Source organism: Moschus berezovskii, chromosome 21 (genome assembly GCF_049115385.1).
Source record: "Moschus berezovskii isolate FMDL1 chromosome 21, NW_MosBer_1.0, whole genome shotgun sequence".
Lineage (NCBI taxonomy): Eukaryota > Metazoa > Chordata > Mammalia > Artiodactyla > Moschidae > Moschus > Moschus berezovskii.
The window spans coordinates 5,619,151-5,632,292 of record NC_142480.1 but is presented as its reverse complement, the minus strand read 5'-3'; the positions used below and the strand labels follow the sequence as shown (position 1 = coordinate 5,632,292).

Below are 13,142 nucleotides of genomic sequence, written 5' to 3'. Positions count from 1 at the left end.
AAGCCCCGGGGGGAGACAGCTGCTCCCCAGATGAACACGGGAAACAAGTACGCACCCGGCCCGAGGAGGCCAGGTCACCGCCACGATAATCGGAAAGGCTCCCGACCCAGGAGGTTGCGTCGAGTTGTGCACCGCGCCCCTCTGCGCTCAGGCCCGCGCCAGGGGGGACCTCTAACACGGGAGGTCTCCAGGTCTCCCAGCCCGAGGCTCTGCGGGGCGGGCGTCCCGGGAGGCTGCCGGCGGGGCGGGAGGCGGGCGCTCGGGGCGCGGCCGGCGGCTACTCAAGGGCCGCACTGGGCCGGGGGTGCCTCCCTCCGCCTCTTCCTCCGCCGGCCGGGCCGGGGCGGAGCGGGGCGGCGGCATGGCGGGCCGGCGGGCCGGGGCCGGGGCCGGGACGCTGCTGGCGCTGCTGGCGCTCCGGGCGCTCTGGGCCGCGGCGCACCCGCAGTGCCTGGACTTCAGGCCGCCCTTCCGGCCGCCGCAGCCGCTGCGCTTCTGCGCGCAGTACTCGGCCTTCGGCTGCTGCACTCCCGAGCAGGACGCGGCGCTGGCCCGGCGCTTCGGGGCCGTGGCGGCGCGCGTGGACGCCGCGATGTGGGCCGAGTGCGCCGGCTACGCGCTCGACCTGCTGTGCCAGGTGAGCGGGCGCGCGGGCCCTGCGGGGCGCGCGGCGGGAGGGCGCGCGCCCGGGGCCTCGGTCCCAGATGCGAGGGTGGCGGCGGTGGCAACCCTACTGGGCGAGGAGGATCGAGGCTGGGCATCGGGCGCTGGAACCAGAGACCCCCGGGCGGGAGTCATTTGGCAGCGGGCAGGGAGTTGGGCATCCTGGGATGGCTGTGGGCTTTGCCATCACTAACTTTGTGACTTAGGTTTTTCTCTGGGTCTCGGTTACTCCTCCGGATGAAATCATTGCTCCCTCCGAGTCTGGGGGGCTCTTCTGCCCTGGCACCGCCTAAAGATGCCCCCAGTGCCCCAGCCCCGGAGAGCACTGCCCTTGTCCAAGCGCCAGGATGGGAAGCTTTTGTCCTGCTCTGAGCTTCCTTGCGTTGCCCCTGGGGGGAGGTGGGCACCCACTGACCCCTGCAGAGGGCATGACCGGCGCGCTGGGCTTGGGTTTGTCAAGGGGTTTGGGGGACCCTGTTCCCAATGAGGGCCTTTCCCCCCAGCCTAAAGGAGTGCTCTGAGGGCCCCTCCGGACTGCGGGACCCTGATACGCACTGGGGCTCCGACCCTGGGTGACCCCAGTAGTGAGATGTGCCAGGCAGTTCCAGACCCCCTAGGTTCGTGCTGTGCCCTCTCCCTGGGATGGCGCTCCCACCCAGCATGGGCTCTCTCATCCTCGGAGACCCCCCAAGAGGTCCCTTTGGTGAAGCCTCTCGGCCCCGTCCCTCCTCTGAATGCTGAACCCCGCTCCTCCTCACACCAGATTGTGCCTCGGTTGTTCGTTTTCCTGACTCCAGAGTGCCTGATGACCCCAGCCCCTGCCGGGTATTGGATCAAGGCTGAGAAGTCCGAAGGCCCAACCCTGGGCAGTGAGAGGACCTGTGGGTGGAGGGATCCTGTCTACACAGCAGAGTCCTAGCCTTCTGCCATCGGGGCAGGTGCTGGTGGGAGGGGTGGGGCCAACTGGGGCTGGCTTGGATTCAGACGTACTAGGGTCTGATCCTGGCTCTGCCACTTCCTGGCCTTGCAGCCCGGACAGGTCATCACCCCACTTCAGTTGCGTCATGTGTACACTGGGGGAGGTCTAAGTTTCCCCGCCCTCCCAACCCCCGCTTGCCATGAAGACTGAATGACACACACTCAGAGCTCAGTGAGCCATTCTGCCTGGATTTCTCTAGTGCCTCCTTGGTCCCCAGTGGCTGCCCAGCCCCAAGCGGGGATGGGAGTGGGGCCCAGAGGCTGATTCAGGGAAGACCTGGAGAGGCAGGGACTGGCCTGGTGATCATACAACCCGGCAATGGCCATGGTGACACTTGGACCACACTAATTGCCCATGTGAGTGAGCCATCGTCTGAGCAAGAAATAAGAGGTGCTGGGAAGGCTTTCTCTTTTGGTAGACTCCCCTGAGCCCCCACACTGTGCATCTCGGGAGCGAGAATGGTGCCGTCAAGCGTCCACCTCCCTTGCCTATCTGGGGACTCCGAAGGATCAGATCCTGTAATCTTGCCATGTCAGTCACGTAGACGAGTTCATGCATCCATTCCGTGCTTTTTGCTTTTTTGTTTTAATTGAGCATTTACTATGTGCCAGGCTCAGCGGGGCACTGAAGGTAGGCAGGTCTGCAGACAAAGAAGGGAAGGGCCGGTCCTGCTACCCTCCCCCTGGCAGGAGGCTCCCCTCTGTCCTTGGGATCCGTCCCAGCATGGCCTGGCCTTGAGCAAGCTGTGGTAGAATGGCTGCTAGCATCTTACCCCAGGCGTCTTGGGAGTGACCTCATGTCTGGAGCGAGCTTGGAGAGTGCAGCAGAGGCTGGATCATGGTTTCCCTAGAGGGCCTCGTGGGAGGGAGGGAGAGTGCTGGACTGGGGACAGTGTTCCCAGCAAGCCAAGTCCGTGTCTGGACTCAGCACCTCCTGATTTCCACCAGGGGAGGGGGCCGAGGTGCCTTGTTTACAAGTTTTGGTCAGTGATGGAATTCAGGCACCCACATCTGCCTGGACTCCCAATGGCAAAAGAGACCATGAAACCATGCCTGTGCCCACAGTCCCCCCAGAACATGCGCCCATCTGACACCCACAACTCCTTCAGATGTCCATGATAGCTACCTAGCCAGAGAGCAGTAGTCCGTCCTGGCCCCTTCAGACCCTTTCCTGAGGCTTTGCCCTGGTCCATCTGATGTCGTAGGAAGGAGAAGAGAGAGCTTGTGAAATGTGGTAACTCAGGTCCCAGGTTGATGAGAGCCAGTCCATGCAACCAACTTCCGTGTGACCGCGATGGCCTCTAAGTAGCCCAAGTCATCAAAGCCTGGTTTCTGATAGAAGTCTGTGCACAACACGCCGTGCAGGTCCAGCCACTGGGCAGACAGTGCTTTGGAGTCTGTCAGGAGTTGGTCCTGTGCTGGGTGCTGGACCCAGGGGCAGCTGGCCAGTCACAAACCCAATTCTCAAAAGTCTCCTTGTTCAATTCAGGAGACACAGAGACACTTATAAGAATGGGCCAGAGGCTCCCCAAGGGTCACCATGGAGGCAGAGCTTGCCCTGAAAAAGTCAGGGTAGCCTTCCTGGAGGAGGGAACACTGAGTTGCCTCTTGATAGTCCATATTGTTTGAGTACTTACTCAGAAAACACATGTCTCGCTTCAGTTTATTTCTCCCAATAACTCTATGCTTCAGTTTATTTCTCTTGGAAATTTTTTCCCTTTTATGGATGGGGACATAGGCACAGATAGATTAAGGAACTTGCCCAAGGTCACTCAGGGAATGGTAGATTCAGTCTCCCGTGTGCTCTGACTCCAGAACCCCTCTTTTAATCACTTTGCCATATTGCCTGCCTTCTTGAAGCCTCACCATGTGCTGGGCCCTGCGATCCCTGCCCTGAAGGGTCCCACAGCCTGGTGGGTGGACAGACACACAAAGAGATAACTCAGTTCTAGTCAGGCAGACCACCGGCACAATGGGGAGGTGACAGCAGAAGCAGAGGTCGCGCTGCAAGCTACAGAATTACATTTAGGTGAATGTTGTGTCTGAGATGTGGACAGAGAACTGTAGGCGCATCCACAAGGGCCAGGGGAGTCCGGGAACAGAGGTGTAAGAGAAGGCTATTGACTTGGGCTTTGAGGCATGCATAGGAGTTTGCCGTATGCAGAAGTGGGCAAGGAGGGAATGTCCTACAGGTAAATATTGTGTACAAAGACTCAGTCTTCCTGGGGAATTCCCTGGTGGTCCAGTGGTTAGGGCTCTGTGATTTCACTGCTGAGAGTTTGATCCCTGGTCAAGGAACTAGCTACATGGCACAACCAAGAGAAGAAAGACTCAGTCTTCCTAAAGAGTAGATGATGGGCATAAGAAGCCTTCGGGACTCTGGGCCGTGGGTCATGAGTGTCAGCAACCGCACAGAGGCAAGCTTGAGCAGTGGTGTGTGCAGGCTGTTTGTCCTGTGCTGAAAGGCGCAGACAGCTAAGCAATGTGACACTGGGTTGGTTTTCCATGGGTTTTCTGCTGCCTCCCTCCACTGACCACTGTGAGGCTAGTTGCTTTTTTTTTTTTTTTGCTATTTATTTATTTGGCTGTGCCAGGGCTCAGTTGTGGCACACAGGAGTTTTAGTTGTGGCATGAGAACTCAGTTGTCGCATGTGGGACATAGTTTCCTGACCAGGAATGGAACCTGGGCCCCCTGCACTGGGAGTGTGGAGTCTTAGCCACTGGACCACCAGTGGCTCAGCACCCACCAGAAGTCCCGTGGGTTGGGTACTGATGCATGGAGGGCCCTCAGATTGGCTTGCAGAAGTTTATTTTGCTGCCCACTGTCTCTGGAGCTGAGGACAGTGCCTGGCACGGAGTCTGAAAGCGCTAAACACTTGTTGAATGAAATTCCGGTGAGTAATCTGAAAAGAGCCCTGCTCTGGGTGTCATGAGACCCGGGTCTGAGCCGTGGCTTGGCCACTTCTTGGCATGCGGCCTTCTTGAAGCCTCAGCTTCTCATATCTAGTAGGAATCACCATGAACCTACTTTGCAAAGCAGAAATGAGCTGTGTGCGAGCACAGGCCCTCCCTGATTCAGCCACAGCTGCTGGCGGGACTCACGGGCCCTCCAGGGGAAGCATGAAAGAGGGGTCACGGCACAGAGGCCAGGGCCGGGCCGTCTGGAACACATGGAACACGGCCTCCCTGTCTGGGCCCGGGACAGTGCTCACCAAACCACAAGCACGTCACCAAGTGGCCCTCAGCCCCACAGTAGCAGGAGACAGGCCAGGAGGACCAGCCAACGGTGTGACCAAAACCCACAATCGTGTAAAAGGAGGGTGTGGCCTCTGGCCAGGAGCCTGAGAACCCAGCCAAGAGGGCAGCCTGCCACCCATGGCCCCTGGGGGCCTCCAGTGGGAGCCCAGCCGGGCCCTGTCTGAGAGCAGGCCGAGTGGGCCTGTCTGTGCCTCCCATACTGGGGGACGAGCATCCCTGGAGGCCTCCGGGGGCCCGGGGCTGAGTCAGACCCGCAGGCTCTGGCCTGGTGAGCTCATGGTGGGGGCGTGGGATGGGGGTTGTCAGAAACAACAACGTAGGCTTGGTCAGAAGCTCTGGCTGAGGGATATCCTTAGAGGGCCTGGGGTCCTGAGACCTTTGCTCTCGGGGGAGGGGGCTTTCAGCTCTCAGATGGTCGGTTCTGGATCTCGAAGCTGGGAGAGGCCTGGTCACATCGGTTGTCTCCATGTGGGATTTTCAGAAAGCAGAACCTGGACCAGAGTTCATGGGTTTTTTTCCCTTCTTAGGGTGAGTGGACCCTGCCAGCAGGAGTGACCAGGGGCAGAGAGAGAGCCATCAAGGATGCAGTTGCAAGTTGGCTGTTGCCAAATGTGACTGATGCTTGAGCTGGCGAGACCACAGGTCCAAGAAACCATATAGACGGCAGATCAGGACTGGCACGGGCGGGGGGGTGGGGGGGGTGGAGGGGGTTGAGCCCAGAGGAAGACAGAACAATTTATCCATCAGCTTCCTTCTCTCAGGGGCTCAAGGTTTGCCACATCAGGCCTTAACTCCCCTGCCTTCCAGATCCTGCCCACGCGGGTGCTGAGTGGGGTCCCAAGTGTCTCATCAATGGCGAAGCCCCCGGGGGGAGGTGGAGCGGGGAGCCAGAGCTGTTGAGTTTTGCCCCGTGGAGTCACAGCCCAGCAGAGCCGGAAAAGGGGCCAGAGAGGTCAAGAGGGTCTGAAGAGGTGCTGGAGGGGAGGCGGAGCAGGGCAGGAGTGGGTCTGATTCATCTCACGGAGAATCTGGTCTGGCCGCGGGGGACAGGCTCAGGGCCCTGCCTGGAGGGGCCGAACCCAAGGTCAGAGGGAAGGAGGAAGCGGGTCCTGGTGGCAAGGGGGCCAGAGGAACTGGGGGCAGGAGTGTGATCAAGGTGCTCACACGTGTGCATGCGTCACCGCCCCAGCGCTTGGGGGAGGGGTCCACCTGAGACCAAACCCACGTCCTCCCTGCTCACCGAATGGTGCTGAGAGACACTGGGGGACCCGCACCTCTGTCTCCCCACGTGCAGGAGGGAGCCCCCTGTCGTGGGCTCTTCTGGGGATGAAACAATGGAGGGAGGAGCACTTACCCCCACGCAGGGCTGGTCAGGGTGAGTCAGTGTCCAGCATGGCGCCTAGGTCTTCACCGTGGGCCTCCTGTGTGCCAGACACCATCTTGGGCTCTGGGATATGACAGACACCGATGCAGCCAAATTCCTGCCCTCGTGGAATTTAGCTTCCGCGGAAGGCAGACAATAAACAAGTAAACCCACTGATTTTTATTATATTATCAGGGAGCATTACAGTGTTTGTTTTTTTGTCATTTTCTGTTTTAAGCCAAAACAGAGGTCAGGAGGAAATGGGGGTGATGGATGAGTGGTCAGTGAAGACCTTCCTGGAGGTGCCCCTTGAGTAGGGATCTAAAAAAAAGTGGACTGAATCATGGAGGTATAGGGCGAAGGCAGCATATTAAGAGAGAAAGCAGACTTCCCTGGTGGTCCAGTAGCTAAGTCTCTGCACTCCCAATGCAGAAGGCCATGGGTTCGATCCCTGGTCAGGGAACTGGATCCCACAGGCTGCAACTAAAAGTTCACATGTGTTAGTCACTCAGTCGTGTCTAACTCTTTGGGACCCCATGGTCTATAACCCACCAGGCTCTTCTGTCCATGGAATTCTCCAGGCAATAGTACTGGAGTAGGTAGTCGTTTCCTCCCCCAGGGGATCTTCCTGACCCAGGGATCAAACCCTGGTCTCCTGCACTGCAGGCAGATTCTCTACCATCTGAGCCATCAGGGAAGCCCTATCACATACTACAACTGAAGATCTCGAGGGCCAAACCTAAAACCTGGGGCAGCCAAATACATAAAATTTTTTGAAATAAATAAATAAAAGAAAAAATGTATTAAAATGCCTCAGATCCTTTCTGGCAGACAGTAGGTGCTTAAGAGTAGCTCCTGATGTTGTTAGTAGCAGGAGTAGTCATAGAGTGGTTATTATAACAGAAGCATCAAGGCAAGAGAAAGGAGGAAGGTGCGGAGATGCAGGCCCCCTGGAGCTGTAGTCGAGACAGTGGGTGGAATGGACAGATGGCGTCTTCCCATTTTACAGATCAGCAGACTGAGGCTCTAGGAGATGGGGTGAACCGCCCGCGGTCACGCAGCTGGTAAGCCCACCCCAGAGCATCCCTGCGCGTGCCTGTCTCTGCAGGAATGCTCGCCCTACGCAGCCCACCTCTACGACGCGGAGGACCCGTCCACGCCCCTGCGGACGGTGCCCGGGCTCTGCGAGGACTACTGCCTGGACATGTGGCAGACGTGCCGGGGCCTCTTCCGGCACCTGTCTCCGGACCGCGAGCTCTGGGCGCTGGAGGGCAACCGCGCCAAGCTGTGCCGCTCGCTGTCCCTGGACGACACCGACTACTGCTTCCCGCGCCTGCTGGTCAACGAGAACCTCAACTCCAACCTGGGCCGCGTGGTGGCCGACGCCGAGGGCTGCCTGCAGCTGTGCCTGGAGGAGGTGGCCAACGGGCTGCGCAACCCGGTGGCCATGGTCCACGCCCGGGACGGCACCCACCGCTTCTTCGTGGCCGAGCAGCTGGGGCTGGTGTGGGTCTACCTGCCCGACCGCTCGCGGCTGGAGAAGCCCTTCCTGAACATCAGCCGCGCCGTGCTCACCTCGCCCTGGGAGGGCGACGAGCGGGGCTTCCTGGGCCTGGCCTTCCACCCCGGCTTCCGGCACAACGGCAAGCTCTACGTCTACTACTCGGTGGGCGTCGGCTTTGACGAGTGGATCCGCATCAGCGAGTTCAGGGTCTCGGAGGATGACGTCAACGCTGTGGACCACGACTCCGAGAGGTGGTTCCCCCGGGAGCCCAGGCCGGGAGGGGGCGTGGCTGAGATCTGGCAGGGCTGCGACCGGCGATGGTCCATGGAAATATTCAGTGAATATTTCACATGTGAAATATACATGTGAAATATTCTGACTGTCGCACCCAGTAAGGGGGCTGAGTCCCCGAGGAGTTCAGGGAAGAGGCAGTTTCCAAACAGACATCACCGGGGCTTGAGTCCAGCTCCTGGATCAGGTCCTTGAGATGGTTCGTTTCGTTTGGTTCTCATACAGCCCCATTTTGCAGATGAGGAAGTGGCAGCTCAGAGAGGTGAAGGCCACCCCCAAGCAAATTCCTCCTTCCCACCCTCCCAACTGCTTGTTTATCTGTTCTTTGCCTGCAGGCTCCTGCTCCTCCCAATGCCCAGTCTGCTTTTTGGGTATTAGTTATGCTCCAGCTGTTTTCAAAACAGGTGTGACAGGGCTTCCCTGGTGGCTCAGCCCTGTAAAGAATCTGCCATCCTGCCATGCAGGAGACCCTGGTTTGATGCCTGGGTGGGGAAGATCCCCTGGAGAAGTATTCTTGCCTGGAAGAATTCCATGGACAAAAGGAGCCTGGGGGGGCTGCAGTCCGCCGGGTCCCAAAGAGTCAGACACGACTGAGCAACGAACAGTTTTTGACCTAGCTTGGTGTGAAGGGCATACATAATCTGTCTCCAATAGGAGAATAAGTCCTGTGCCAAGGGAATTCAAATAGGCAGAATTTGATCCTGGGAATTAGCTCCTCAGGTGTTAGAAATGATGCATGAGAAATAGTGGGGGGAGGGGGGAGAAGGGAGGCAATCCCGAGTTCAGCAACCAAAGGGAGCTGACTTCACCTCTTGCACTGTGAGAGGCAGGGTTCTGGAGCCCAAAGCTGGGGCCGCTGGGTAGAAGCTGGAACCATGGTTGGTCTGGGTGGGGGCAGCTGGAGCAAGGGAAGAGGTGCAGTTACTGCCAAGACACTGCCTGAAGCAGAGAGAGAGGGGGAGGGAGAAATACCCCTGAGTCTCCCCTCCATCTCATCTCCTGCCAGTGCTTTCCTTGGCTGAACCTAGCTGCAGGCCAGTTAGCTGAGAAGCATGGGAAATTTAGTTTGTAGGAGCTGGTAAAGTATCTGCCTGCAATTCAGGAGACCAGGGTTCCCATCCCTGGGTTGGGAAGATCCCCTGGAGAAGGAATGTCACCCTACTCCACTATTCTTGCCTGGAGAATTCCATGAACAGGAACCTGGCCAGCTACAGTCCATGGAGTCGCAAGGAGTCAGACATGACTGAGCGACCAACACTTTCATTTTCTCCCCCACAACTCCGGTCTCCTGCCAATGCTTTCCTTGGCTGAACCTAGCTGGAGGCCAGTTAGCGGAACAGCATGGGAAATGTAGTTTGCAGGAGCTGGACCTCTGAAGTAGAGAGCAGGTAAGAGGAAGACCAGGGCTGATCTGAGGACAAATAAGCAAATAACAGGACATCATGCATTTGATAAAATTGTAAACTCTTGACATCGAAAGTACAAAAAGAAGGAATCAAACTGGTTAATGTGAGAATCTAATGTATTAATAGATTTTGCCTGTGAGCTTCCTGGCAGCCAGGGCAAAAAGAGAAAGCATAATTCTTGTTATCTTATATGAGGCCACACAACTGATTCTCCAAGAGAGGCCAAGTTTGTCATGTGAGTCTCACAGAGGGGAGACAGAGAGACAGAATGAATGTGTCTTCAATGATGACTTTAAAAAATGGATTCCTGATGAAGACTGAAGGTGGAACACAAGATACACAGATGAACGTATTTCAGAATTGGGGTTCAGCAAGGGTCCCTCTGGGGACCTCACAGAACCAGCCTAGAACCTGACTCTTGCAGGGGAGGAAGTAGGCATGGCTGGCTAAGGGCAGAGCCAGGAATGAGTGGTCATCCTTGCCTGAGTCATCTGTTAGTCTCTGTTCTCAGGGCTGGGATCCCAGTGGGAGATGGACGTCCAACAGTCTGAGCTGTCCTTTCCATGGAGGACCTGGCTTGGGGATTGTGTGTGGCTCCCCACGTCATGTGTGTTGGTCTAACAATAGAAAGGCTTCTGGTCTTGGTTCTGAAGGTCGAAAGTCCTAGGTTCAAGGTACCTGACATTTCTGTATCTCAGGTTTCTTATCTGCTTTAATAAAGGATTGGCCAGTCAGTTGCCAATCCTGGAAAACCTAAACTAGCCTAAGCATTTTGGTCAAAGGGAATTTAATACAAGGAGTTAGCTACAAAGGTATTGGGAGGACTGGAGAAGGAAAAGGAGTCAAGTTCCCTAGAGATGAGTTCTTGTGAGAAGCAAGGGGAACAAAAGGCAGAAAGGTCTTGGTGCTGCTGGGTTTTGCCCCTCCTGGTACCCAGATGTCTGGGCAGAAAGCCAGGAGTCCACACTCACCAGCGCTGTCGCCCTTCCTGCAACCATTGCTTCCGGAGGCAGTTCCAGAAACCAGGGACATGTGGCTCCTCCCTTCCCCTTGCCTGCCACCCTCTCCTGGCAAGCCCTAACTGGAAGCTAGCTGACTGGCAACGTGGTGGAAGATTCCCGCCCTGGCAGTAAAGGAGGTCACTGAGAAGTGAGTGTGGAGCTGAGCACAGTCCACACCATCCAGCCCGCCTCCTTAGAGGTTACAACCATAACACATGAGGGACTGTGTCACAAGTGCTCAGCTTAAGTGTGGGTAGCTATGACGATGAAGAAACCAGTCGTGCTAGTGATTGGATCAACGGTTTCACTTGATCATAACAGGCAGGGGCTAGTCGTAGAGGAGCAGTGGAAAAAGCACTAGACCAGAAGCAGAAGTCCTGAGTTCCTGTCCCAGCTCTGCTGTCTATGGGCTGTGTGACCTTGGGCAAGTTGCTCAACCTCTCTGAGCCTCTTGGATCTCATTGGCACTGTGATGTGAATTATCCCTTCCTAGCCTGCCAGATCCTTATAAAAATCACCTCCTATAAAGGATATGGAAAGTCTTTCCAACTACACAATGGCATCTAAGAGAGAGAAGGCTTTATTGCTGTGATCTTGTTTTGTGTTTCTGGCTGAGATTTGTTTGTGTGTTTGTTTATGTGGGGCGTGGCTTATCTTCTTTTAGGATAATCCTGGAAATCGAAGAGCCAGCCTCGAACCATAATGGAGGCCAGCTGCTCTTCGGGGATGATGGATACCTCTACATCTTTACCGGAGATGGCGGGATGGCTGGAGACCCCTTTGGGAAGTTTGGAAACGCCCAAAACAAGTACGTTCTGATTTGGTTGGTGGCTGGGTTGGTTTATGTACTCTCCTGGAGAGGGAATGACTTCCTCAGCCATGAAACTAGGGCAATAGAAATGGCTTTGGGTCCCAGCTCAGCCTGCAGCTAGCCAGTTGGGGAACCCAGTGCCTTTCTCTTATCAGTTAGAAAGGAGTAATGATCATCTCCATGGGGAGGCTTGTTATGAGGAATAAAGGTGATGGGTACCTGAAAGGCGGCATCACCGAGCCTCTGGGAAGATGAGATTTTTCTCTGAAGTCCGCCCAGCCCTGCTGGAGCCAGAGGAAGAAAAAGGGTGCTTCCCAGACCAAATTGGGAGTGTGAGCTGGCTGAGCAGGGCTGTATGGATGGGTGTGTGGGTTTTCTACCCCAAGGGTCACCCAAGATGACCCCGAAATTGAAGCAGAGTCTTAATCTCAGTTCCTTCCTTCTGGGCTTGAGAAGATGGCCTGTCACCATTCCCTTCCTTACACGCACACACACACATAGACACAGACACACACACATAGACACAGACACACACACATACACACAGACACAGACACACACACACACACTCACTCACTCACTCACAAGTGTGTAGATGAGGATACCCAGGAGTCTCAGGGCAGCCTCCTCCATTCTCTCAGCCCAAAACCTTGCTCAGCCCAGAGAGTAAAAATAGCGCATATGATGTTGATCACAGTAATTAAAGTGTTCCCAATTTGTGACTTGTGTTTTCATATGTGACAGCGTAAGAATCATTGCAGTTTTCTCATGTTTGGGATGTATTTAGAGATGAAGTTGAGAAAATAGAAATTAAGGATTTGTGGATAATTGGACAAGACTTAAAACATTATTTTGCTGCTATGAGTTTTGCCCACTGCTGTATCAAAGCCTGGAGCGTGGTGTGTGGGCTCTGGGGAGTAATCCGAAACTTGGTGCGGAGCCGGCTGCAGAGTGTGAGAGGCACTCACTGGAGCAGAACCTAGAAGCCCACAGTAGGGGATTACCTGTGGGGCAGCTACTGGGGCGGGGGGGCGTTTTATCATCATGAAAGAGGACACTGTGTGGTGTCTTTAATGATGACAGAAATGCTTGGGTGCTGATGCTTGTGAGAATGTGGGGGACACGGTTGCATCAAATGGGCAGACCAGCCAGTCCTGCCTTAAAAAGCAGCCCAAAGGGAGTGCACCTAAATCCTAGGGGAAAACCTTGCAGTAAGTAAGTGCATCCAAAAAATCGCAGATGAAGGGACTTCCCTGGTGGTCCAGCGGTTAAGATTCTGCTCCCAGTGCAGTGCAGTCCTTGGTCAAGGAATTAGATCCCACGTGCCACAACCAGGCATTCCATGCCCAAACTAAAGATCCCACATGCCTCAACTAAGACCAGACACAGCCAAAAAAATAAATAAATACTGTAAAAAAAAGCCACAGATGAAGAGGGTGTGTTCCCCTCTGCACATCTCTAAGCAGATTCCATCGTGTGTCACTTTTGTCCTGGAATGAATGAGACCCAGAAGCTGTTCACCCTGGTGGCTGCATGGAGGTCTGGGCTGCAGCTGTGCCCTGTTCCACGTGGCTCTGGAGGGAACGTGCTGAGGTCTCGCTCCCAGGCCCCGGAAGCCGATGTTGCCGGGCACAATGAAGGGACCTCACTTCCTGTCCAGAGCTGCCTGGGAGACTGGCAAGTTGTTCCCCTCTCAGAGCCTGGGTTCAGGATGGTGTGTGTGGAGTGTGGGGTGAACTAAACTGCTTCGGAGGCGTGTTTGGCCCTCTGACATGTTACAATGGCCCCGGGCGCGTGTGAGAGAGAAGGCAGGAACCCACCTCCCGTTCCCTGCTAACATCAGCCATGTTCTCTCCCGTCTCCCTGA

At 55.9% G+C, this 13,142-nt stretch overlaps 1 protein-coding gene across 2 annotated transcripts in view; it reads left to right on the top strand.

Moving 5' to 3' along the window:
- The first annotated feature begins 289 nt into the window (after nucleotides 1-289).
- Nucleotides 290-13,142, top strand: part of HHIPL1 (HHIP like 1) — a 29,920-nt gene continuing 17,067 nt past the window's right edge. The window contains exons 1-3 of one of the 2 annotated variants that reach the window (XM_088829852.1): nucleotides 290-637; nucleotides 7,371-8,017; nucleotides 11,129-11,272. In XM_088829852.1, the coding sequence (XP_088685978.1) occupies nucleotides 362-637; nucleotides 7,371-8,017; nucleotides 11,129-11,272 (1,067 nt within the window). In that variant the 5' untranslated portion in view covers nucleotides 290-361. The remainder of the gene's footprint in view (nucleotides 638-7,370; nucleotides 8,018-11,128; nucleotides 11,273-13,142) is intronic. The other variant, XM_055418521.2, reaches the window with a different exon arrangement.